Genomic DNA, 26,150 nt, shown 5'->3' on the forward strand with positions numbered 1-26,150 from the left:
CTGGCCCAGGATCGGACTTCACAGGGCCGGCCAAAGGGAAGGCAGTGTGATGTGGTCAGAGGTCCCTGGGCTAATCCCATCCCCACGACCGACGAACAGGCTTTATACCTCTCCCTGGGTATCGATAAAGTGATTTCAAAGTGAGGCTCACTGCTTCTATTTTGTTCTGGCTAAATTCTGGCTCTACATTTACCAGTTAGACCGTGTTTCCCCCAAAATAAGACCACGTCTTATACTGTATTTCCCTGAAAATAAGACTGGATTTTATACTAATTTTTGCTCCAAAAGACGTATTAGGGCACATTTTCAGGGGGTGTCTTATTTTTCATGTACAAGAATCTACATTTATCCAAATATAGTCATGTCATCTTCTTTTGGAACATCGTCATAACGTATTAAATGGGTCCGTCCGGCTGACGATCTTAACAGGCTTATTTTCGGGGTAGGTCTTATTTTTGGGGAAACACGGTATAAACTTGGACCAGCTATATAACCTTGTACTTGTTACTTAATCTTCCTGAGCCTCAGTCCTCTTTTCTATAAAATGGGATAAAAGTGCCTACCCTACTGGATTAGCAGAGGATTAAATGAGAATGTCTACAAAGTAGTTTTCAGAATACCCAAGAAATACAAGTTAACTTGATTGTATTAGTATCGATACCAATAATATACTGCTTACAGTATAGTTGGAAAAACAAAAAAATTGCAACTCTATTTAGGGCAGTCACTTGGAAACCTCAATTGGGGATTTTTGTTGGTGTTTTTTAAGTGCAGAATTTATATTCAGAATTCTCAAATGAAAATTTAATTCTTGGGAAGAAGGGTTAATGGGAGGAATTAACACACTTTCCCCAGAGGAATGCTGGCAAGGGGAGGGGTTCTGGGACACAGGAGCCGGATCCCAGCTCTGACATAGCCATTTCCCCAAGGTTTCTGCAAAAGGCAAAACCCACTCTGATTGATACACGAGGGGAGAGAATTTACACCCCTTCACCTCATGTTTCTGTCCCTGGCATAGACTGAGTCTGAAGCTGATCTGTTCTCCACCAACATTCCACTCTAGTGAAATTCCCATCACAGCAGTCAAATGTCCCAGTGACAGCCAAGAATGCTTTAACTTAGCACAGTGGGGACAGCAGATGCAAGAATCAGGGCTCTGATCCAGGCTCTAACTCGCCCTCCTGGCCCTCACTCTGGGGCTTTGTAAAACGAGGCTATGCCATCAGGACTTAACCCATTTTCGGCCCAGGGATGAGGTGAGGACAAAACAAGGCAGCGAGTTGGAAAGCAGGCTGAGGGGGCAGAAAATGCTCAACCCATAAAGCTCTTAGGAGGAGCCTGAGGGTTTAGTCCTAGCTCTGCCATTAACTCACTCTGTGGCGTTAGGTAAATCACCCTTCTGAGCCTGAGTTGGTCTATGAATAAGGATGCCAGATAAGACAATCTTCCAAGTCCTTTCCAATTCTAAAATATAATTAATATCCTAGCCGATTTGAGGGAACCTGAGGCTTTAGCATTCTACTGTAGGACTCACCAGCCCACCTTTCTTCACTGCAAGTAAAAATCATTTCTGCGTGGACAGAGACTGTAGTCCTTTTCTAAGAATAAAGTGGTACCTGACCATCCCCACTACGCTTACAGAGCTGCTCCCTCCCAGCCCCAAGCCTGCTCCCACAGGGCCTTGCACACAGAGCCCAGGGAGTGGGCCACCAACAGACACCATTTCTCTTTTCAGAGCCAGCGGGGAGGGGCCCCCAGGTAGTGGCGCGAGGACTTGGCAGTGCCTGAGATCTCCTTACCACCTCATCTTCATCCTCTTCCTCAGACTGCACTTTGGGCCTCGGAACTTTCAGAGTAGCCCCTTTAAACAGTTCATTCTCTTCATCCCCAAAGGAACTGAAAGAAAAATCAGGACAGAAAATGTTGTTCCTGCTCCAGACTACAGTGTCACAGTCTCCGGGGTGAGAATCCAGTCGGTGTGGGAACACCCTGGAATCCCTCCCATATCCACAATGGCCTCCTAACACTCCTGACTCCCTCCATAACCTAGAGCCAGAGAGATGTTTTAAAACTAATAAATCAGACCAAGTCACTCTTCTGCTTAAATCCCTTTAATAGCTTCTCACTGTACTTCCAAGTCCAAACTTCTAACAGTGACACAAAAGCTCGAATGACTTGGCCCCTACCTAGTTTCCCAACATCAGCGTAATACCCCTCTATTCCTAATTACTGTGCCTTCTTTTAGTTCCTTAATTGTGTCATGTTCCCTCCAACCATAGGGCCTTTGCATGTGCTGCCTTCTGCAACCTCTTCCTCCCACTCTTGGCGTAAAAGTCCCCTTTCCATCCTTCAGGTCTCAGTTTAAATGTTACCTTCTAGAATCCTTCCCTAATCACTCTATCTAAAGTAGAGTGACTCTCCCTTTATTCTCTGTTATACACCCTGTTTCTTTTCTTTTTCTTTTTTAGTGCTTATCATAATTTTACAACACTTTAATAACAGTCCCACTAGACTGTAAGCTCCTTACCTCAGGCACCGAACCTGACTTGCCTACCACACTATCAGTGCCCACCACAGAGCCTTTTATGTACTAGGTATCACTGAAGGAAGGAAGGAATGAGTCAGTCACTCACTCAGTCTCTGAGGGATGAGTTGCCTGCCTTGGAAAAACCAGACAACCTCCACATGCAGCCACCTGGTCCCTGAAATTCTGCTCAAGGGGACATACCTGGAACGCTGAGAACAGTGCGTGGGTCCAAGCACTGCTTCTGCAGCTGTAGAACCCGCCTCTGTGCTTGACAGCTCCTTGGAGGGAGCAGTGGAGGTAGTGACATCTTCGTCTTTCTTGAGCTCTAGAGGCTGAGGCTCTCCTGGACTTTCAGGCCCCAAAGCCAGTGGGTTCCCTTTCTCAGGGTCTGAAGTCAGGGACAGTCTAGTGGAGCTTTCTTGCTCCCCCACACAGGCATTTTCCAATGGGCTGGCAGCAAGCGTCTCCTCACACTCAGAGTCCACAGGTACAGGGCTCGGAGGCTTTGGGGGAACTGAAGTCGGGGGCTCCAGAGCTCTTTGGGAGGGGATACAAGCCAGTTCGGGTGGGAGGGAATCACCTTCTATTTCTGACAGTGCCTCCGCTTTTGTGGGCTCCCCTTCCCTTGTCTGTGTGTCATCCTGGTGGGTGGGGAGGGCCTGAGGAGGCCGTGGGTCAGCTTCCTGGACTACCTGCTCCGATGGCATCGTGGGGGTCTCCTGCCTCTCCCTACTCAGACGTGCTTCAGACGGTCCAGACCTGGCCGAGACTGACTGTTCCTGGGAAGTTCTCCGAGGTCGCTCTTCTTCCTCCTCCTCTTCACTGCTGCTCTCTCGCTCGTGTTGGTTTAACAGCTGAAGAGTCACCATCTGTTCAAAAGTCAAGGAGGCAGCGATGATCACTGAGAGGAAAACAGCAGGCCCTCCGAGTTCCTCAGTCTTTATTAACCCCACTGTCATCTAGTTTAAAGGACTTGGCTTCTTCCTCTCACAGGAGGCTGTCCGTATCTGTCCAGATAAAAGTCATGCCAGGTAGCCACACTACTGATGAATAATATTTTACTCATTGAATAATATTTACTCATGACTCCTTAGAAAGTACTTAAGCAACAATATGCACATTTCAACGAGACCACCAACCGCCGGCTGTACCTTGATGGTGTTCATAGTGGTCCCCAGAATGGTCCTGCCACTGTAAGAGGCATCCAGCTCAAACTCTCCTCGCAAGGACTGGAACACCTGGTTCATAATCTTCTTGACCTGCGTGAAGATGTAAGGAGAGTAAAACAGTATCCGAACGTATGCTGCTGAAATCAAGTGATTAAGGGATGCACGTCAATTCCAGGGAAGGGCGTGGAAGGCTAAAATGAAGCCCTCTTAGAAGTCTACAGCGAGACACAGCTGATCATGAACTCACACTGAAGGCAGCTTCTCGCTATAGAGACGACGATGTAAAACAATGAGCTGCACTTGACGGAAGGGCTGGCCAGGAGGGGTAAACTGGTATGTGTACCCAGGACTGGTGAGAGACTGTTTATTGCTGCCCCCCCCCCCCCACGGTGACCACCAGTAGAGCTGCCCTGGGCTACCAGGCTAGCCGATGCTGCGCACACTCCACTCTCCTCTCCTGGGATTCAGAGGCTCTTCCCCTACCTGCCCAAACCTCAGGATAGGGCCCTCTGGGTTTGCCACCAAAGTGACTGGTTCTACAAAGGGTTAATTTTAACAAGTCAGACAGGTGGCGCATTGCTCAAGTCAGGAAAAAAGCTATCAATTCAACAAGTTGGTCACATCCTTTTTGAATGCCTGATATGACATGGTTTGCTTCTTCAGTTACCAGCTCACCTTCTCTGACGGGTCAGCGGCAGCAGCTTCAACCCCAGACGTCTGGGACTTGTTTTCCTCCAAGTCCTTGATGTGCTGTTCATTTTGCTCTGTCAGGGCTGTGACTTGAGCCTGGAGGGCCAAACACTGCAAAACCAACAGACTATGGCTGGGGGCTTGGGAACCTGGTCTATGACGTAAAAGTCAGGAAACCCAGTAGCAGGAGAACCATCCTAACCATCAAGGGGTAACCTCATGTAGGTCTGCTGGTGTCCACACCCTCCGCCCCCACCCCAGGCCTGCTGATGCAAAGCAGCTATTTCCTCATCACTCAATTTCAACTCACAACTTCGCCTCCTCTTTCCCAGCAAGGTCATTTGCCTTGTTCCTAATCAGGTCAAGAATATAATGAGAAAATGGGGGTATAACTCTAGCCACAGACATGAACACTGGACACAATGTTGACAAAAGCAACCTATTCACCTACACGAATGCCTTCACCATCTTTGAGTCACAGATTTTCAACTGGATCCTTTAAGGAGAGAAACTGACCTCCAGCTATGGGGACTCTCATACCATGACCCTAAGCCATGTCCTATCTCATTTTCTTGTCAGATGATCCCACCACACCCACGCTCTGTCCCATCTCAGTGCCTCTTCCCAGGGTGTTCTGTTGTCTCTTCTTACCAAGCTACTTCTCCTTCCCGGCTCTGCTCCCCTAGGCACTTCCTCTTCTGGGCCTCACAGCACTTAATGCTCATCTTTGTTTCTCTCGGTCTCCCTTTCTTGACTGTGAGATTCTTAAGTGCAGAATTCTTTGCAAGCCCTTCCCCTAACAGTGTCTGGAACACAACTGGCTCTCAATAAACACTTGCTTAATAAATGAAGGATCAAATAATAATGGAAAACATGTTCCAAGAACACTAGTGCTGCTTTTTTCTCCCCCTAGGTCACTCGCCTGTCATCCCAAGTAAGTATGGGAAAGAGTACTGTGGAGAGTTGAACAAGTGTGGTTGTTTTCAAGCTATTAACATCTGTTAGGTTCAAAAGAACCTGCAAGACTCAAACAACCTGCTTGCCTCAAATTAACTGGGCTACCTAAGCTATCTGACCCAGGGAGAACGCCTACCTTTTCCTGCAGCTGGAGCAGCCTCTGCTGGTTGGCATCTCTCTGTGCACACACCTCCTGATATTGTTGCAGGTGTTCATCCTTAGCAGAGGCCAACAGATGTTCACATTTTGCTTCCCACTCGGTCTGTAGCTCAGCCTGTACTAGAGACAGCTGCCAAGAAAAAGTAATCACCGTATCCTGGAGAGGGGAGTCCAGTTGCATCTAGGGTAGTCCATCTTTTATAAGGCAAAAAGAATAAGCTAACATCCCGGCTTCATAGGGAAACAACTGTTTGAAAGACCTTGATTACTATGAAAGTAAATTTACTTGTTTAAGGTAGGTGGGAGCTGTTATTGGTTGTCAGGACTCTAAAACGTACTCCAACCACAGAGAGGTATGACCTACTAGACAGGTTCCTAGAGGGCAGGGCCGTAATGTAATCATACTTTTCAGAGTCCAGGCCCTGAACTTTATAGGTTCAGAAGAAACTTATTTTTGTCAAAATTCTGAGGTGATCAAATTAGGCACAATTCACTCTAAATAGACAAACAAATATGAACTTATGAACTTACAAGGAGAATGATTCCTGTCAAATGGACTACAGAACCAGCTGTGTCCTGCCACTATCCCTGGTTTCCTGTCTGAAACCTTAAGTAAATCCCTTCTTTTCAAGGGCGATAATATGTCTGAAAGATGGTGTCTGGTGGTCAAGGACTTTGGCCTTATTATGTTGGGAATTTTTTAATAAAGACTTTTTTTTTCAAATTTTACTTATATAGTTAAATTTTTACTAAGCTTTAAAAAAGGAAAGAAGATTTGTCATTTGACTCCTGGCTATTCTGCATATATTTGGATTGCATTCTTCCATCTTTCTCCAAAGTGAGAGCATCAATTATGAGAAATGTTATCATAAGGGATAAGGAAGAAACTAGAAGATTTTCTGAGTCCTTCATGCCTTCGCCTTTCTTTTATTTCCAAAGTGTTTAGTTTCCCATTACCTGCTCTGCGGCTGCTTGGTCTGTGGACACCCGAGCCTTTTTCAAAAGCTGTCGAAGTTTGTCTAATTCCTCCCGGTGTGACTTGCGAATTTCATCTATCTCCTCCTCAGCCTGACAGCGCTCTTGAGCTGACTTCTTTTTCCTTTCTGTGAGGTTCTTAGGAACAAGAGAATCACCATCAGCTCTAGCTATTTGAGAAGAAATGAAGAGGATGGTGGAGGTAGTGAGTGACCTCACCGGGTCCTTACTTCATTTCTGTAAACAATGCCATTTTTAAAGTTTAATTTTCCCTATATATTTCACATTCTTGGCTACAGGTGGGAAAAACTGTGATAAGATGGAAAACAAGAAGAGCTTTATCTACCACTCTAGTAAGAGATGAGGAACATCGTAACAGTGGTGAGGGTACAGGGAAGTGGATACTTTCACACCCTGCTGATAGGAAAATAAATGGGTATATTCTCTTTAGATGGCAACTGGCAGTCTGTGAAAAGACTTTCAAAATATGCACACTCGGAAATTCCACAAATTATAATTTATCTTAAGGAAATAATAAATCATGTTCATAAAGACTGTGTGTTACAAGGACGGTCATTACAGTGTTACCTATAACAATGAAAAACTGAAAACAGTCAAAAAATCAAAATGAATTGGGTTTAAAAATGACAAAAAAAAAACGATAGAAATCACAGAAAAAACTGAAAACACAAATAAGTATTAAATATATGAAAGCTTTACTACTAACAAAAATACAGATTAAAATAGCCAAGACATGGAAACAACCGAAATGCCCATTGGTAGATGACTGGATTAAGAAACTGGTACATTTATACAATGGAGTATTACGCAGCCATAAAGAAGATAGAAATCTTACCATTTGCAACAACATGGATGGACCTAGAGAACATTATGTTAAGTGAAATAAGTCAGACAGAGAAAGACAAATACCATATGATCTCACTTATATGTGGAATCTAAAGAAGAGAATGAGTGAATGAACTAATCAGAAACAGTTTTGGAGACAAAGAGGAAAAACTGAGGGTTGCTAGATGGGGGGGATAAAGGGTAGGTGAGGGGATTAGAAAACAGTCGGTAACCACAAGATGGCCACAGGGTTTTGAAAATTTGGGGAATGTAATCAATAATGTCGTAAAGATTTTGTAGGGTATCCGATGGACACTTGTCTCATTAGAGAGACCACCTCAGGGATGAAGTAGATGCCCAATCATTGCACTGTACACCTGAAGCTGAAGCTGAACAATAATGAATGTCAACTATGCTTACAAGAAGCAGACTACAGTTTTAGGAATAGAGACAGTGGAAATGTAATGGCTCTGTGCAATGTTAGAGGGATAGTGGATGGGGGACGGGGGTTGACACAGTGTGAGGGATATAAATGATAAACGTCTAAGTATTACTTTGTTTTGTGCACCTGAAACTAATTAAAAAACAAATAAATAACTAAAAAAAAATACAGATTAAAACAAGACAGCATATTTCACCTATCAGACTATAAAGATTAGAAAAACTGATATATGCAGAGTTAAAAAAAGCATGGAGAAATGGGCTTGCTCAAATAGTGCTAGAAGTATAAGCTAGCACACTCTTCTTTTGGATAATCTGGCAATCTTTATTTTAAAAATTACATGTGTAGCATTTCCTCTAATCCAGACAATCCATTTTATGGGAATGCTCAAACAAATTCACAAAAATAGCTGTATAGTACAAGGATGTCCAAAGCAACAATGCTTGAAATAGTGAAAAAAACAGAAACATAAAACCCATCAATGGGCGATAGTTAAATAAATTATGGTACAGTCTCATAGTGAACTACTAATGTAGTAGTTAAAAAGAATGAGAAAGTTCTCATTGTTATTAGTACAATGTCCATGATATTTTTAAAAAGCATTAAACGTGACCCCATTATTGTTACAAAATGGTATCAGTGTAGCTCTGTGTATGTGTGAGTGAGTGTGCAGGTATGTTTTATACACACAGAAAACAATCTGGAAGGATAACCATACATTGTTTACCTCTAATGCATCAGATTAGAGGGAAAAAAAAGATAAATTTTAGTTTTTATTTTATACTTTTCTGCCGTATTTATATTTGTTACAATGAGCACATACGAGTGCATTCTTTAAAAGGAAAATTAAAATGTTTATTAAACAGTGAATCCTGGCCACTTGGGTTCAACAGAGAAACTTCAGTTATAAAGCTTACCTTTTCGAGAGACTCCTTCTCAGCTCGAAGGTCAGTCAGCTCTTCCTCCAGGGCTGTCACCTTGAGTTCCAGTTGCCTCCGGCTTTGCTTTTCACTTTTGAATTTGGACTGTGCTTGCTCAGAGGTCTCTTGGAGCTCTGGGATTTAACAGCAGAAGAGACTTGGCTGTAGAACCAGAGCTGCAGTGGACTATTTGGCATTCCAGAAGCTTCCTCAAAGCTGCATCCTGTGACTTCCCAATCCTAACACAGAAGCATCTTCCTCTCTCTTCTTTCAGCAGCACCAGCAATTGGTTCAAGCCATAAACTGGCCCGCTCCCCCCAACCCAGATTTATCTCTGTATGTGTATGTCACTTTCCACACACATAGAGTGGAAAAGTAAAGTTCCAGGCAGTCACGGCCCACCTGCAAAATGTATCACTCCCACAATTCCATTTCAGTCACCATCTCAACACAGTGGACAGATCTGTGTTTGGTATCGGTCCAGCCTTTTCTCATTGCCTGGGTAAGATGTTCTCAATTTTCTTGGTAGCTGGGACATTGTACCAAGACCTTGCTTTCAAAACATCCCTTTTCAAATAAAGCTATTTGGTATATTTTTTTTTCAAATAATGCATCAAAATTTATTCTGTTTGGAAAACTTTTGAGACCCTATGGCACTCTTGAGGTAATTGTCATAGGGTACCATAAAAGCAGAAAAGAGGGTATCTTTATGACATTCAAATCTAAGAATGTCTCTCATGTGTGCCCAGATTATGCTCTAACAGAAAAGGGATTTATCTTTAAGGTATCACTTTACTAACTGACATCAGTGATTTTCAGCTCTCTATCAGACAAGTAAACGTTGTTTCTTCCCTACTCTGCTGTTGCTCCAGCTACATCCCATACACCGGTCCTATCTGTGCCTTCCACATTTATTTCTATACACTGAAGTGGATGAGTCAACATGCTGGTCCTCCCAAATCTTCTATTCAAGTCACCATGTCTTGAGTACCACCTTTGTGCCAGGCACTCAGCTGACACTAATTTGGAGGAAAAGATTTTACAAAGATGAGCAAGACACCATCCTTGCCCTCCAGGGGCTCGCATTCTAGAGGGGAAAACAGATATATAAATAGTGCTGATCAAAAGCAACATGTGATAACGGTCATAATGTACTCAGAGATAAAGGATTTTAAAGAGATCAAATGTTCTAGAAAAAAACAGGAAAGCTTCTGGAAGCAGCAGATTTTGGAAAGAATTGGAGAGAACAGCATGTGTAAAAAGCAAGACAAAACCTACAGGACAGGCTGAAGAGTAGCAGCAGCAGGCTGGCTGGTGTGTCCAAAGCCAGGATGAGCAACATGGCATATAAGCCAGCCTGCAGGGGCCTTGAGTGCTGGCTGGAGTTGGAATCCATCCTCTATGAAAGAGGCAACCTATACAGGAAGCACCTCTTCCACAGACCTCCTCTGTCATTAGTTAGAGGAACACATTAACTCTTCCAGGCCTCTGAGGCCAAGCGTTAAGTACCGAAGATACTGAAGGCAACACTTGCCCAAACAAAGTGGAACGGTAACCACTTATTAGCTAAATGAAGAGTCAGTTCTTTTGTTGTCCTTCATGTCAGACAATCACGTGGATTTATACTGGTCCACCTTAATTTTTGGCTCAGTCCTTCATGAACTTCATAAGCATAACGCCAAATGTACTCGGAGGAAGGACATAGTTTAACTCCTTAAGTCTGAATGGTCAAAGTCCCAGCCCTCTCCACCAAGGACAAACCTGAGAGCTCTGCCTGCAGTTTGGTGAGCTGGCCCCTGAGGACGTCTGTCTCCTTTAAGCTTTCTGTCAGCTGTACCTGCAGTTCTGTTTCTTTCTTCTGGTGAGCAGTCATTTTCAGCTGTAGATGAGAGATCTGGGCAGTGGCTGCTGCTAACTCTTCCGTCACTTTGGCCTGAATGGTAACAAAGTATGACGTCACTTTAAACAAGGGTGTACTCTGCCTCTAAGTGATGAGCCAATCTCACATACTCTATGCTGACTGAACTGCTAGGAAGGGAGCTAAACCCACCTTCAACCTACATTAAACCAAAATCAAGCCTTCAAAATGTGCAAAGTCTGTGACTCAAAAATTCCCTTGCAGAAATTTGTCCTTAGGAAATACGCAAGACTACAAAAATTTTGCTACAACGATGTCTAATGCAGCATTGTTTATAGTTGCAAAAGAATGAAAAAAATAAAATGCTAAAAAATGGGCTTGATTAAGCAAATTACACTACCTATCCTGTATGCAACTTTTAAGAATGGTGTTATGAAAGGGTACTTAGTGGCATGGGATACAGTCACAACCTGTTGTTAAATGTTACCAATCTGATACATGAGAAATGGTATTCCTGCCATTTTCTAACTTTTCTAAGATAAACATGTATTTTTTTAAATAAAAAAGGATATTTTAAAATTTAAACTGAATGTCTTCAATGGCAATCAATTTCTAAGTCTACAATTTTTCTCCAGTAGTACTGTACTACTAGTAGTACTATAACGTAAATATCAGTCCCAGGAGAGTTACTGCTTCCGGGGTTCTTGGAAAAAAAGAGCTAATAAGGAAGGAGACACTGCAACATTTTTGACTTTTCAATGTATTTTGAATGGTGCTCAGTACTAGCCAAACGGGAGCGAAATATTTTCAAGTATTTTGATGAAACCAAAATGACTACCCTGGAAAACCCTCTAATGATGTTCTGTTTGTTAAGGTTGATGATGAACATGATTAAAAGGAGGTCAATAAAAAGGAATGGTAAACAAACGACAAAAGTACCATATTAATTTCACCTGAACTGATGTGCTCCTATAAAAATTAGGAGGAGTCAAAGGCTAAGAAAGGCAGTAAGTGGTTGCTGTGCTGGTGACTAGCCTTGATGTTTGGACAGCAGCATATTTATGGGGTTGGACCACCTCTCCTGCACTAGCATACTGCTACTGCCATTACTCCTCTTATACTGCTATACTTTACGTGCGTTTTTCCAGTTGTCTACTTTATTATTATCACTCGTCCTCCTTATGTCTGTGGCTCAAGAGTTCACTAACATTAGAATGAGGACCACTTGCACAAAGCCTGCAGCAGCTAAGACAACGGGAGGAGAGGCAGTGGGAAGGATGGTCACTCTCTCACCAAAGGACAAGCAGAGTGGACGCTCACTAAAAAGCTCTTTTTATCTCAGGACCTTATACAGAAAGGCCTACTGGAAGCATAAAAAGTAATACTCTCACCCAAACACCACACACACCTGCACAGAGAAATAGTGAGGGGATGAATACTGCATTAACAATGGTTATCTTTGAGTGGGAAGACTATGGGTGAGTTCTATTTTATGCTGGCTTATCAGTATTTTCAAAATTTTCTAGAATGAACAGATGCAATTTTTGTTATCAGAGAAAAGTATGTGTGAATACACATATGTATGTATATATACGTGTGTATATAATTAAAGTTTTATTTTTTATTTTTAAGTAAGGGTTTGCGATATCAAGTGAGAAAGGAAAACATCAAAAACCTATATAGTGGATGGGATGGCTCCCTGGTTCCCACCCTGAATCAAATTCTGCTGTTGACATGGAGAGCTGGGAAAAGAAAGCAATGACAGGAAGAACCAAGATTTCAGAAAAACAAATGAAAAAAACATTCAAGTTATAGAAGGAGGAAAATGGTACAAAGAGAAATGGCAATTTGGCAAAGGAAAAAGAACATAGCTGACTGGAAATGAGACCCTGGGCAAGTCTTTTTACTCTCCCTGGGCTTCAGTTTGCTCTTGTAAAATAAGAAGAGGACCTCTCATAGTTCTTTCAGTGTTAACCATTATTCCATGGTTTTATTTGGCTATATTAATACTGTCCTAGAGAAAAATAATTAATTTCGTTTACCAAATATTCACTGAGCATGTAACTGTTAACTTTCAGAGCTGTCTGAAGGCACTGTCTCGTCTCCAGGGATGAAAGGACCTTGATTATCTCCCTTTAAGAAGGGAGATATCATAGGGAAGACTTAAGTAAGAAAGAAGTGGAACAAAAGAAAAACAGGGGAGAGTCAAACCTTGAAAAGTTTCACTGAAATAAAAGTGACTAAGTGAAGCATATGGTATTTGGTACCTGACACATCAAGAACAGTTGACAGCTGGCCCAGGAGATGCCCTCAAACAGATCTGTGTAAAGTATGGTGCCTAGAAACTAGTAGGTATTTGACAGATATTAGCTGCTATTACTGGTTTTGTTATTATAAATGGAGTATCTACCAGGATGGATGCACTGTGCCAGACATTTTTGGGGTTTATCAATATGAAACATTTGAGTGGATTAATAAGCTAATTCAGGTGTTGGCAAACTATGATCTCTCGACCAAACTGAACTGCTATCTGGTTTTGTAAATAAAGTCTGGGAACCGCTGATCAAGAATAAATTACAGCAATCATTTTACACCTGAATTGTGAGACCAAACAATTTATCTGGGTGCCCCTGTGAGGCCTAAGGACTGAAAAAAAGAAAGAGTAAAGGAAAGAGAAAAAATAAACATTGAGGAAGGAGAAATAGTAAAAAGTGACTCCAGCACTGTTTAATGATATCAATGTCACAGGCTACTGAACTTGATCCGTCCAGGCATTAGGAGGTGGCCACAACAAACAAGGGAGGGTGAAAAGTAGCAATGGGAAAGAATCAGGGTCAGGACTGGACAGGGCTGTGCAGGGCAAGGCACTGCTTAGCTGAGGATAAGAGGTCAAAGACATTACTCCACGATACTATGGCTAAGAGAACACAAAGAAGTGGTAGCATGAGACATAAGTAAGGAATCCTCATCATTATCAGAATGTGAGAAAGTGAGTAAAGGCCACAAGTGATAAAGTGCATTCAATTCAAATGTTCGTGTTTTTAAGAAACATTCAAATATAAAATCTAAACTACTTCTTAAACCTGTGAGAAAATAGCAGAAGAAATGGTTGAGGTCTCCCAGCTGAGGAGTGGTAGCCCAAACAAAAAGTAATCCATTCTGGATAAACAGTGTCACTGAAGCAAGGACGGGAAGATGGGCTTCAGAATCAGTCGATCCCAACACAAGACCCACTCGAGCCTTCCTTGTAGCTATTCCAAGAACAGTTTGAAACTCCTAATTCTGACCTAACCAAAGTCAAACAGCAGTGCTTTAAAATGCTCTGGAGCAAACTAAACACAGAAGAGGAAGCAAACGAAACAATATTAAATTTCACTAAAAACATCTGTTACATGGCATAATAGGCCTTTTCTGTTGATTTTGTCAAGAGAATAAATTTAGTTTCTAATAAGCTGTGTAATTCTTACCTTAAGTTACTAAGACCAGTGATTATGTTTGAGTCAACTTATTGCAAGGCATATTACAAAACAACAATCTGGATGATGGATATACTGAAATCTGGATGATGGATATACTGACATCTGTTGGAAGATTTCTAGTTCTCTTCCCAATGATGGCAAACATTCTGCTGAAAAGCAGACTGGGAAGTACATACACAGGACCCGTCCTTAGCTCTTACACATCCTGACTTGGGCTTTTCTCTCCCCAGTTACTTTACCTTCTCTTGCTCAGCATGCAATACTCTTGCCTGTGTGTTTTCTGTGGCTGTTTGAAGTGAGTTGTTCCTCTTCTCCATCATCAGGTTACTTTGCTCAACATACCTATGAAATAAATAGGGAAAAAGACAACATTTATGAAGCACCAAATGTACCAGTGCAACCCAATGCACATTCAGTCCTCCCAACATTGCTCTACACCTCCATGAAAAACAATCCGAAAGTACTTTGTTTCCCTTAGAGCTGCAATAACCAAGACTGGAGGCAGGAACCTGGACTCGAGGTGATTGCTCTGAATTTGCATGATGAAAAGGAGATGACTTCTCAGGGGAAGGGTGTGTAGTGAGGGGGAATGAAAGGGAAAAGAGACTGGAGTAAGAAGGCTGCAAGGAGGGAAGAAAAGAAAGCCACTTCCTGCACTCTTTCACGTGAGAGACAAGAGACACTAGAGAAGAGAAATATGGGAGAATGATTTTTTAAGTGAAATGCTACTATGCTATGACATGTATCCTTGAACATGCCCCCCAAATCTTCAGAGGGTCTAGAAAAATTACAAAATGCTTGAGTTCAATATGGAAATCAGTGAAGTTCCAGCTGATTAAATAGTCAGCCTACAAAGAAGAGAGAAGAGCTAAGTATTTCTAAGTATTAACACTACTTTCATAGATGAGGAAACTAGGGCCAGCAGGAATAAACAAAGTGCCCAAAGCTACCGTGTTTCCCAAAAATAACACCTACCCGGACAATCAGCTCTAATGCATCTTTTGGAGCAAAAATTAATATAAGACCCGGTCTTATAGTAAAATAAGACCGGGTCTTATAACATAACATAACATAACATAACATAACATAACATAACATAACATAACACCAGGTCTTATATTAATATTTGCTCCAAAAGACGCATTAGAGCTGATTGTCCAGCTAGGTCTTATTTTCGGAGAAATACGGTAGGTAACAACCGAGTAGAGCCAGGATCCAAACACAGGTCTACCTTATATCACAGCCTACTGAGGTCTTTCTACTAAAATGCCTCTCAGAAAACAAGCAATAATTCACATGACAGGCAGGAAACAGAAATGGCAAAAACACAGATAAACTGCCCTAAACAAACATATTTAACTTGGGCATTTACAAATTAAACCCTTTTGTCCAACCAAGCCAGTGCCCCGTACCTGTCATTACCTCTGATTTCGTTCAATTAGTTCACTAATCTTGTCATTCTGCTCTTCTATCCGACTGCTCTTTTCAAGGATCTCTTGCTTCAATCTTTCATTTTCCTAAATTCAAAAATCTATGATATATAACTTAAGTTTTCAAGAGAAAAGTGCTAGATAAAAGGGAATCAACCTGAACTGTCACATATACATTATTACGTATTTTGAGACAAAAAACTAAAACTTATGTCTATATAAACACTTAAAACAACATTGTCAAATTATACCTGATAAATACAAATCACTATGCCCAATAGATTCACCATAAATGGCTATAAAATGAAGCGAAATTCTGAAATGTGGTCAAAAAGAACTGTTTCCTCCTGCTATGTGGCGATAAATCACTTGGACCAAATGAAGCTATAATGGATTTTCCAGATTTTCCCAACTCAGTATAGCATTTATCACATGCTCTCGATTTCTGGAGTGGAAGTTTTAAAGGGTAAATACATCTAGAGAAACTGGAGTAAGACCCTCAGGCGGAGCGTTCTGTTTCCAGTCACTCTTCACCTGAATAATTCGCTGGATGTTGCTCATAATCATGCTTGTTTCCATAGTAACCGACATGCTAGGAATGAGCCTGGAATTGCTGGCACTATGCTTCTGTAACTCTTCAACCTGCAAAACGGATGCCAGGGAGACTTGGTGAGAAACTTTTAAATGGAGAACTAGAATGCAACCAAGATAGGACCACTTTTTTTGAGGGGGTTAATGAGTTTTTGAGATAATCTCTAATGTAAGCTAGAGTTTTCTTCTGCTAACTGGATCCCCAAGTGAAAACTATCCTTCTAGGGAAATAACTACTAACTAATACAATAAATACAACAAATACCCCAGGAAACCAAGTGAGAGTTTACCTGTAGCTCTGGTTGCTCCCTGTTTGTATCCCCTGCTTGTACCCCACTTTCAACATAGCTCCCACCCCGACTCGGTTACCTTAGTCATGAGATGATCCATTTTATCAGCCACCTTGCTGACGGCCATTCGAATTTCCGTGTTATGTTGTCGGGCTTCACTCATGAGAAACGAAGCCATGTCACTTGATCCTAAACAGAAATAATCCAAAAAGAAACTTAGGAAACTGGAGCAGAGGATACTGTATGAGGAAAACCAACAGCTCTTTCAGCAGAGGAAAGAAAGAAATTCACATTTCCAAGTACTAGCAAATACTGTGCATGATTCACACTGTTAGGAGAAGGTGTACAGCAGACAGAGGCAAAGGGCTTCAGAGCTAACAGGAACCAAGTTACACTCCTGCAAACTGCATCGGGGGTACAGTCTGGTCCCAGGGCACATGAATGCCCACTTGGGTCTGCCACAGCACTAGCAGCTCAGATTGCTTCTCCAGTCGTCTAACTGCATGCCAGGCATTGTACCAGGTACCAGAGATACAGCAATAAATAAAATATGGTTACTGCCCTTGGTGAGTGCACAGTCTGGTGAGGGGAGACTCACATGTAGATAGATTATTACAACAGAGTGTTTTAAGTGCAAAGAATGGACCATGTACAAGGTACAAAAGGAGCAGAGAGAAAAGCAAGATTAACTCTTTGGTGACACATATACCCAATTATGTCGCTGGGAGGAGAGGAGGGAGGGATAGTAGCAATCAGGGGAGGCTACACAGAGGGGATGACAGACTTGATGGTTTCCTAGATGGAGAAGCGGCAGGACATCTAGACGAGGTTCCATCCAGGAAACCCTTACCACCCCAGGACCATAAATTATGTTGGAGGATATACTTGCTTCTCCCTACCACTGTCCTAAGACCAAAGGTGATTACTATGCAAAAGACAAGCTGCAGAATAAGGTAGGACGCCATCCCAGCTGCCTGCATTTTATTTTGTTTTGTTTTCTACATAAGATAACCACTTGTACATGCATACAATAGATCTGAAAAGTTACCCAAGTAACTGTTAATAACAGTTTCCTACAGTCAGGTGGTTTTAATGATGAAGGATAGTACTTTTCACTTTACACCCTTTTGTGTTGACTTTTTTTTTTTTGATAGTAATATAATATTAATCTTTATTAATGTAAAATTATTTTTTAAATTTCCAAAATAGAAAAGTTACATAAAAACATGTCAGGGAGGGATACATGCCAACTTCAGGATGGAGGTGTTGACTTTTTAATAAAAGTATATTATTTTCATAATTTAAAAATTTTAGCAAAGTAGCTTTGAGATATTGAACATCCACAGTCATCATACTTTATCCCAATTTCCTCCAATGTTTTAGTATTTTCTATAAACTCTACAGAATCACTCTGACAGAGGAATTAAAAAAGGCTGACAGGAAAAAAATGCAAGAAACAAAATCCACAAAGTGAGATGAGGGTTTTGGGAGAGTTGATGGACATATTCTAAAATTGGATTGTGGTGATGGTTGCACAACTCTGTAAACTTATTTAAAAAACATTAAATTATACACTTAAAATGAGTGAATTGTACAGTGTGTAAATGATACCTCAACAAAGCTGTTTAAAGAAAGAATAACAAAAGGGCAGAGATCTATTGAAGTAAACATGAAAAAGGGGTGGGAGGAAGAAGAGCACAGCAAGAGCAAAAGACGAGAAACTGAGGGGATCACTCCCTACCTTGAAAATGGGGAGAGTGTGAGAGCGGTGCTGGGTACAAGGGCCGAACAGGCTGCAGCTGGGTTGATGCCTGGGGATAAGCGTAGGCTGGCATACCTGCATAGGGCTGAGAAAATGCCAAGTTATAGATGGTTTATAAAACATTTATGTCTCTTTTTTCTGCTTAATTTGTCTTTGGTGGAATAAATTGGATAAGCTGAGAGGAGGCTCAAACTTACTGAAACCGGAGATGGATGAAATCAGGGTTTGGTATTAGGTAAGAACTGCAGCAGGAGTGTTAGCTATGCAGCCCAGTGATACCCGGTCACTTAAGTCCTACCCAGAAAGTGAGGGAAGGGTGTCTCAGATTATTCCCCAGTCCTTTGGTGATATGATTTAATTAAATAGGAATTCATTCCCCAGCCATCGGTCTTATTGATGGTCTCAGAAATGTTAAAACTAAGAAAACAGTTTCCACTGAGGTAAAAGGAGCGGTGTTCACTGAGATGTCAAACTAAATCCACCAGTGTCCAAAGGGTGCCTCTTCCCTGATAGATCTAAATGCTTATCTGTGTAACCAAGAGCTCTCATTTTCCTCTGAGCCTCCGTCACCCCAACTATAGAACGAAAATAATAATACCACTTCTTAAGGTTGTTGTGTGGACTAAGTGAAGTGATACATAGGTAAAGTTCCTAAAAGCTGGTACGTTCAGTGCCTGGCAGATTAAATAAATGCTCAATAAACAGCAGCTATCATTTTAATGATGATGGTTATTCTTCCTTGAATTAAGGAAATCCAGCTCATTTTCAGGAACAGATGTAAGTACCCAATCATTATATTTAAAAAAAAATCTTCGTCGATAGGATAGTAATTCTCCATCAGGGAGTGGAGAGAGGACCAGTAGGACATTTTTAAATTCTGATGCACCCCGTCCTAATGGGAAACAGCCCACCCACCATCATCCCCACTCCTCCATTAAGAATCACCAAAGAAGTGAGGCCCATTATCATTGGGAGTATATCTTATACATCAAATGTATTGGGGCAGAAGAAAGAGTCCACTATGCTGGCAAACACTTAGCAAAGCCAGAGAAGCTGCTGCCACTGCCTCTTGTAAAACCTGAAAAAACCTACTTTAAGGGATTGCTTTTATTTTATTTTTTTTTAAGGAGGGCACAGCTCACAGCGGCCCATGTGGGGATCGAATCAGCAACCTTGGTGTTATTAGCACCACGCTCTAACCATCTGAGCTAACCAGCTGCCCATAAGGGATCGCTTGGTACAAAAACAGCTGTATTTTCTACGCAGCCTCCACTCTCTACCTATAACCATGGTGCTGAGTACAGTGCAGAATCTTAGCCTATCAGCTATATGACAGAAAAGAACACAGAAGACATAACTATATCCCCATCAACTAGACAGGTGTGGAAAAAAAGGAAACAAACCTGGATTGTGCCTTGACTAGGTGCCAGGCCTTGTACCAGGTGCTTTGCTTGTTCTTGCATTTTAATCTTTACAACAACCCATACGGTAGGTTATCCTTTGACTGGTTTAGAGATGAAAAAGTGGTGGTTTAGGAAGGAGAAAAATTATAATCTCTGATTGTGGGAAGCTGTTACTATACAAATTGTGCAGGAAGAAAAGAGACTGACTAGAACCATAATAAATTATAGCTATAACTGATACAGTTTTAAAATGTCATTACCTGAAAGGACTGGCCATTTCCAGATACAGCTGAGTGGGACTCAAGAGATGCAACTTGCATTGAGGCAGCAGGGGGTGCTTGGAGCCCAGAAACAGATGGCTGAGGTGCTAAGACAAAGCAAGAAGTTTTCATCATTACCTACCTTTGCTTCTAGGTACCAATCTGGACTAGCACCTTACAAACTGTGGCTTTAGACTTGATCCCTCTCCTCACCTAAACTCCTAAAATCAACTCTACTGAAGTCTCAGCGGGTGGGGGGCCCGTGGAAGGAAAGTGAGTGTTCTTAGGTGCTTATGACTCAGACTGACATCCCATCAGCTGACAGGAAGTACAGAATTACACAGAGGGAGATATCACATTAGCTGAGTGTAGACTTCCAAAACTGACAATGCCACACACATTGGAGGACACAGCAAACTCATCTACAGGTCTGACAATGCCCTACCCAGGGACAAACTGGTAAGTTCTACACTCTAGTCCAGTTCTCAGTACTGAAACGATGCAGCCTAACAATATAAGGAACAATGATGATAACTTTGGTGCTGACTCAATTCAAGGCCACAGAGCCTCATAGAGCTTCCTTACCTTGTGAGGTCATCTGTGGTAGCACTGGATGGGCTGGCTGAAAAGAGGGCTGGATTGATGGAGTCGCCATGGGATGTCCAGCTCCTTGAAGAGCACTCAATTCCTGAAACAGGCACAGGCATTTTGGTTACTATGATGGGTCCTTAATTGAAGACTAAGGCTGACTGTCCACCCTAAACCTGCTTACAACACAGGATTTCTAGCAAAGAAGAGGAAGGAACAGCAAGCAGGAAGGCAAAGAGTTTAGGGTACAGGCTGTGGGGACAAAGCATTCTATTATGTAATAGAGTAAGATCCCTTCTCCCTCCCTATAAATCATATCAAATAATTAAATATAATTTCCTCACACATTCTAAGTTGTTGTTTTGTTCTCTGAAGCTGCTAACGTGGCTGCTCTATAGAATGTATCATTTACCAAACCAGCAGTTACCTTAAGAGTGACCTAATCTGTTCCCACAGAAGAGGGGTCTCTTGCAAGGAAACCCAGGGAATAATCCAGCCTCTTCTTTTATGCCAAATAATCTCCAGAGACCTCAAGGTACTCAATGAAAATCAGACAAGAGTAGGATTCTCTGTATCTCATCAACATTATTTTGGGATAATATAGTTTTACAGTGTTTTTCTCCCCCATTCTTTCTTTTCATAAAAATCAAAGCAATGTTGGTCCTTCCTGTAACTCTAAACAAAGTTATCTTACTAACATCTTCCTTATGTATGAAAGGAAAAGAAAAACCTGAGGCACAACATACAGTCAGTGATCTGCTATGCATTACGGTTCAAGGGTTAAAATCTTTTTAACATTCTTTCACTTTGGAACTTCCTCTTGTCCCCGATATTCTCAGAAATGTATTATGCATTTCTGGAAAAGTGTCCCAGTTTTATATCGCTACAGCTCTAAATTAACCTAAAAGTATAACAATAGAGTGAAAGAAATTACAGAGCACTGGGTTGCCTTTCAAGAGAAAAATGCTTTGCTTTACTTATTTACATTATTTATATTATTGATATTAACATAAATGTTTTGATATGACATCAGTTTAAAAAAAAAATCAGGTTACAAAGCAATATATAAAAAAGAACAGCCTTTTGTTAAATACGTTTCTTCTTTCTTTATAATAAAGAATAAGTAGCACTTAAAATTTTTAATAAGATTATCCAAATTTCATTTTCAGAGAACAGGTAAAAATCTTATAGCAACAGGCCACAGAAATCCTATCCTCCTTTAAATTTTAAATCTACTTAGAGCTTTTCCAAAAAGAAATAATACAAAATTGTGAAAAATAAAGCTGATTCCAGAAAGATTTTCTTAGGAGTATGACCTTTGCTTTGTTTTACATCAAAGTGAAAGAGTCCTAAAAATCAATCTCTATTAAGCATTTCAATTCAATTGAGAAAGGATGGTTTAATTCAATAAGGAACTAATCAATAGAAAAGAATTAAGTTAGAAATAAGTTATTTCATTATCACACATCAAATTCCAGATGGATAAAAATTTCAGATCTAAATATAAAATAAGTATTTCTTAACAACACATGTGATGTTTGTATTTGAAAGTGGGAAAGCTTTCTAAGCATAAAGTCAAAAGCAAAAAAAAAGAAAAAATTGATTCAATTGCAATGAAGTTCTTAGACCTTCAAAAAAAAATCACACTACATACAATGCCAAGTAACACAATAGTGTGATCTTTAGTAACAGGGAACATCAGTGGGAAGACCAACATTTCCCATGAGGACCTAAACATTCAATCCATAGGAGCTGAGCATCTTTATGGGTTGGGCATCATGCTGCCTAAAGAATGATTTTTACTGACAAGAGAGTTTCTTCCAGTAGAAGACTAAATTACCTACTTAAAACTGCCCAGTTCTTGTGGTAGAGGTATGAAATTGCTTCTATGTCTCAGAGGAAATGCTAATCACAGTAGAAATACATGTACTGACTGGGCCGGCCCGGTGGCTCAAGCGTAACGAGCTCCATGCTCCTAACTCCGAAGGCTGCCGGTTCAATTCCCACATGGGCCAGTGGGCTCTCAACCACAAGGTTGCCGGTTCAACTCCTCGAGTCCCGCAAGGGATGGTGGGCAGCGCCCTATGCAACTAAGATTGAACACGGCACCTTGAGCTGAGCTGCCACTGAACTCCCGGATGGCTCAGTTGGTTGGAGCACATCCTCTCAACCACAAGGTTGCCAGTTCAATTCCTCGACTCCCGCAAGGGATGGTGGGCTGTGCCCCCTGCAACTAGAAACGGCAACTGGACCTGGAGCTGAGCTGCGCCCTCCACAACTAAAGACTGAAGGACAACTACTTGACTTGGAAAAAAGGCCTGGAAGTACACAATGTTCCCCAATAAAGTCCTGTTCACTTTCCCCAATAAAATCTTAAAAAAAAGAAATGCACGTACTAATACCAACCTGTATTGTTTTGAATATAAGCTCTCTAAATAATGATTCTGGGTTAGAGACAGAAAAAGCAATAATTCAAACCAAAGGAACAGAAGACAGCAACATCTGCATTATTCATTCTAATACAGCCAAGGGAACATACTTCGATTTCCGAATCATTGGAATCCAGCTGTGGTGGAAGGATGGGCAGCATGGGCTGGCCCATTTTAGCCATCCGAGAGATCAACTTGGCCTTGACTATATCTGGATTCTAAAATAAGAAGAAAGTCATAAAAATCACTGTAATCAAGATTCATTAATTTCAGTCAGCTCTGTCTTTAGCTCTTGTATCACATCCAACAAGTACCCGTGCCATATCTATTTCAAACCATTTCTTCTAGAAAATGAGTTTTGTTGCCTAGAAGCATACATGGGTCATATATACTAATATAGTAAAAATAATTCCCAATATGTTTGGAATGGACAAAGTGGTTTCATATGTATTACTTCATTTCACTCAAGTCTCCCACCAGGCATAATTATTCTCATTTTACAGATGAAAAACTAAGGTACAGATTAAGAGAGGGAGGTATTTTAGATGGTAATGCCTCTCCAAAGGCTGGGACCAATTAAGTAGATATTCAGAAGAGATTTGGGGAGAGAAGGAAACAGGAGCTCTTTGTTCTACACTGTGGTTCACTGAACTCCTTGTTGGCACTGACTCCACGCTACACCCCAGTGTAGTCACACTGACTACACACTAGCTCCTGTGCTAGAAGCCTCTGGATCCATTATCTGGTTCAAAGTACAGCTTTCAGAGTGGAGAGTGCATACCTCTGAGGGGCACAAGGTGATCCACTGAGTACAAAAAGAAATGATCATAACCTCTATTTTTCAATTCTTTTTAACCTCCAATAACAAGACATTAAGCCTGGTTATAGTGGTTGCCAGTACTTTATGTATATAATTTGTAAATAGACATAGACTGGGAATGTGTGCTCCTTTTTTTCTTAACTGATGGAGGCATGTAATCCAAAAAAGTTGGATCAATCAAGAGAGGACTAATTAATTATATAATCATATCCACACAATGGAATATTGTGATCTAGAGACAAAGTAAGACTGAGAAAACTTTCTATATACTAACATGGAAAGACATTGTTATATGTTGTAATATGTAAAAAGCAAGGTAGGTAATATATACAGTATGCTATTTTTTGTGAAAGAAGGGGCAGAAATAAAATATACATTCCTATATGCTTGCATCTACATAAAGAAACATTGAAAGAATATATAAGAAACTAATAAAAGCAGTTACCAATGGGGATAAGATGGAATGGGGTAGATGGGGACAGGGGTGGGAGTGACTCTTCTCAGTGTATACCTTGTTATATTGTTTTGATAACTATACCATATGAATGTAATTACCTATTCAAAACAAAAAATAAAAATAAATGTAAAAACAAAAGAAAAATGATTAATTTTATGCAATGTGAATTTTGCCTCAATCAGAAAAAAAGAACTGTAAAAAAAGAAAAGAGAAAGGCTGGAGACCAGTAGTCTACTAGAAGTTACTGAAGCTTAGAAAAAGGTGACAAAAGTAAACTGGGGGTGAGGGAGACATACTCGTATACTTACTGTATTTATCGTAAGCTGTTCACTGAGGGAGTTAGATTTGGCACGAAGAGCCGGCTCCCTGAAATCAAGTAGACATATCCAGAGATGAAAATAAAATCCCTAATCACGAGTCCAGGTTATACTGGATAAACAAAATGTTTTTGAAAATGTTTGCCAATTTAATAGCTGTAAAACAGAATTTTAACTCTTTAGTTTGCATAATCTCTGAAAGCTAGTGAAGATTAATCATTTTCTATCTAAATGCTTATTATCTACATTTCTTTCCTTGGGTAAATATTTTGTGATTATGCCTTTGCCCAACTTTATTCCAGGGTTTGGCAGGTATTCTTAAATATCTGAGTTAGTGCTTTTACAGACTATGAATATTAATCCTTTGTCAGAAAAATCTGATGTATTTCCCCATTTCCTTCATCCCATTTTTTCCTGGTTATTTACTTTTTTTTTCTTTTCTTTTCTTTTTTTTTTGTTTAGTTTTCAACTATACCTCTATTTCTGAACCCCTCTTAAGAATAATTTTCATGGACAATAAAAGAGCCTGATACAACTTCAATATCTTACCCTGATTTGAAAGGCACAGATGTGGGTGGTGACACAACAGGATCAGCAGGGAGGCTGTCAGCACCAGGTATGGGAGAAGGGGCCACAGAATCCCGGGAACTAACACTGTGCCCATCAGAGCTGAAATCTCTGGCAAACTTCACCTAAGGAAAGAGCTCACCGGTGGAATATAGGCCACCAAAAAAGGCACCCTTCCCCTTCCATCCTCCTTGCATTTTACTTATTCTTCATTACACAAGTCACTACCTGTTCACTGTAAGCAAATCAGAAAATATAGATAAGAAGAAAAAAAAAAGGTAAGAATCACCTGCAATCCAACTACAGCAATAACATCTAAGGATTTTGGATGTAGTATTTCACATTTATATTATCTATGTGTGTGTACGTATGTATTTTTTACAAAAATGGGGCCATACTGTTTTGTAATCTGCTTTGCTCACTCTCTGATGTATTTACATATATCCATGTAAATGGAAATTATTGACCGATAACATCACTTTTTAACTACTGGAGCATGTCTAATTTCAAGGGTCTTGCCCTTAACTCTTATTACCTCCAAAAAAAAAAATCTCCAAAGGATTTTGGGAACAGAAGTCATAAATATCTATGCTATTACAAAATATATTTCACAAATCCCTAGCTGTTGGACATTCAGTTTATTTCTAATTTTTCCTATCACAAACAATATTATGAATAGCTTTCTATCTGTATCTTTGCACATAATCTTAAATATTTCCAAAGTATAAACTCCCTGAAGTTAAACCGTTGGATAAAAGGTATGCTCATTTTTAAGACTTCTGATATATACCATTCAGTTTCACACCAGCAAGGGTGAACTACTTTATACACTACAAGTAACGTAAAATCTTTCTCAACACTCTTGTCACACTGGGCATAATCATTCTGTATCTGCCCTGTCAATTTAATAAGCATATCAATTTGTAATTGATTATTGGTAAAAAAACAAGAAAACAAAAAAAAACTTTTTTCTTACTTTTACAAAAATGCCAGTCTTGACGGATATAAATTGGTTTATTATCTATTACCAGCCATGATTTCTTCAAACTCGAAGGAAAACTGAGAGAACGTAACAGCTGTAAAAAAGGCAGCTGGAAGCATGTCAGTGAAAAAGGGCTGAAATGACCCAGTAGACAAAGGTGTCCAGTTAGGAAAGAGTCACTGAGAAGAAAAGCATATCCTTTCTCTGTTGTAGCAGGAATAATAGCCACAGT

General features: G+C 40.6%; 1 protein-coding gene across 2 annotated transcripts in view; it reads right to left on the reverse strand.

Moving 5' to 3' along the window:
- FKBP15 (FKBP prolyl isomerase family member 15) overlaps positions 1-26,150 on the reverse strand; it is a 50,848-nt gene that overhangs the window by 1,462 nt on the left and 23,236 nt on the right. The window contains exons 10-27 of one of the 2 annotated variants that reach the window (XM_033122630.1): positions 24,919-25,061; positions 24,361-24,418; positions 22,886-22,993; positions 20,344-20,446; positions 19,759-19,865; positions 18,075-18,180; positions 16,413-16,522; positions 15,987-16,094; positions 15,445-15,539; positions 14,292-14,364; positions 10,447-10,618; positions 8,683-8,819; positions 6,460-6,615; positions 5,480-5,632; positions 4,372-4,497; positions 3,679-3,786; positions 2,729-3,396; positions 1,800-1,896 (exon numbers count right to left, since the gene is read on the reverse strand). In XM_033122630.1, coding sequence (XP_032978521.1) covers positions 1,800-1,896; positions 2,729-3,396; positions 3,679-3,786; positions 4,372-4,497; positions 5,480-5,632; positions 6,460-6,615; positions 8,683-8,819; positions 10,447-10,618; positions 14,292-14,364; positions 15,445-15,539; positions 15,987-16,094; positions 16,413-16,522; positions 18,075-18,180; positions 19,759-19,865; positions 20,344-20,446; positions 22,886-22,993; positions 24,361-24,418; positions 24,919-25,061 — 2,628 coding nt within the window. Of the gene's footprint in view, positions 1-1,799; positions 1,897-2,728; positions 3,397-3,678; positions 3,787-4,371; positions 4,498-5,479; positions 5,633-6,459; positions 6,616-8,682; positions 8,820-10,446; positions 10,619-14,261; positions 14,365-15,444; positions 15,540-15,986; positions 16,095-16,412; positions 16,523-18,074; positions 18,181-19,758; positions 19,866-20,343; positions 20,447-22,885; positions 22,994-24,360; positions 24,419-24,918; positions 25,062-26,150 lie in introns of both variants that reach the window. The other variant, XM_033122629.1, reaches the window with a different exon arrangement.

The sequence above is a fragment of the Rhinolophus ferrumequinum genome, chromosome 12, assembly GCF_004115265.2.
Source record: "Rhinolophus ferrumequinum isolate MPI-CBG mRhiFer1 chromosome 12, mRhiFer1_v1.p, whole genome shotgun sequence".
Classification (NCBI taxonomy): domain Eukaryota; kingdom Metazoa; phylum Chordata; class Mammalia; order Chiroptera; family Rhinolophidae; genus Rhinolophus; species Rhinolophus ferrumequinum.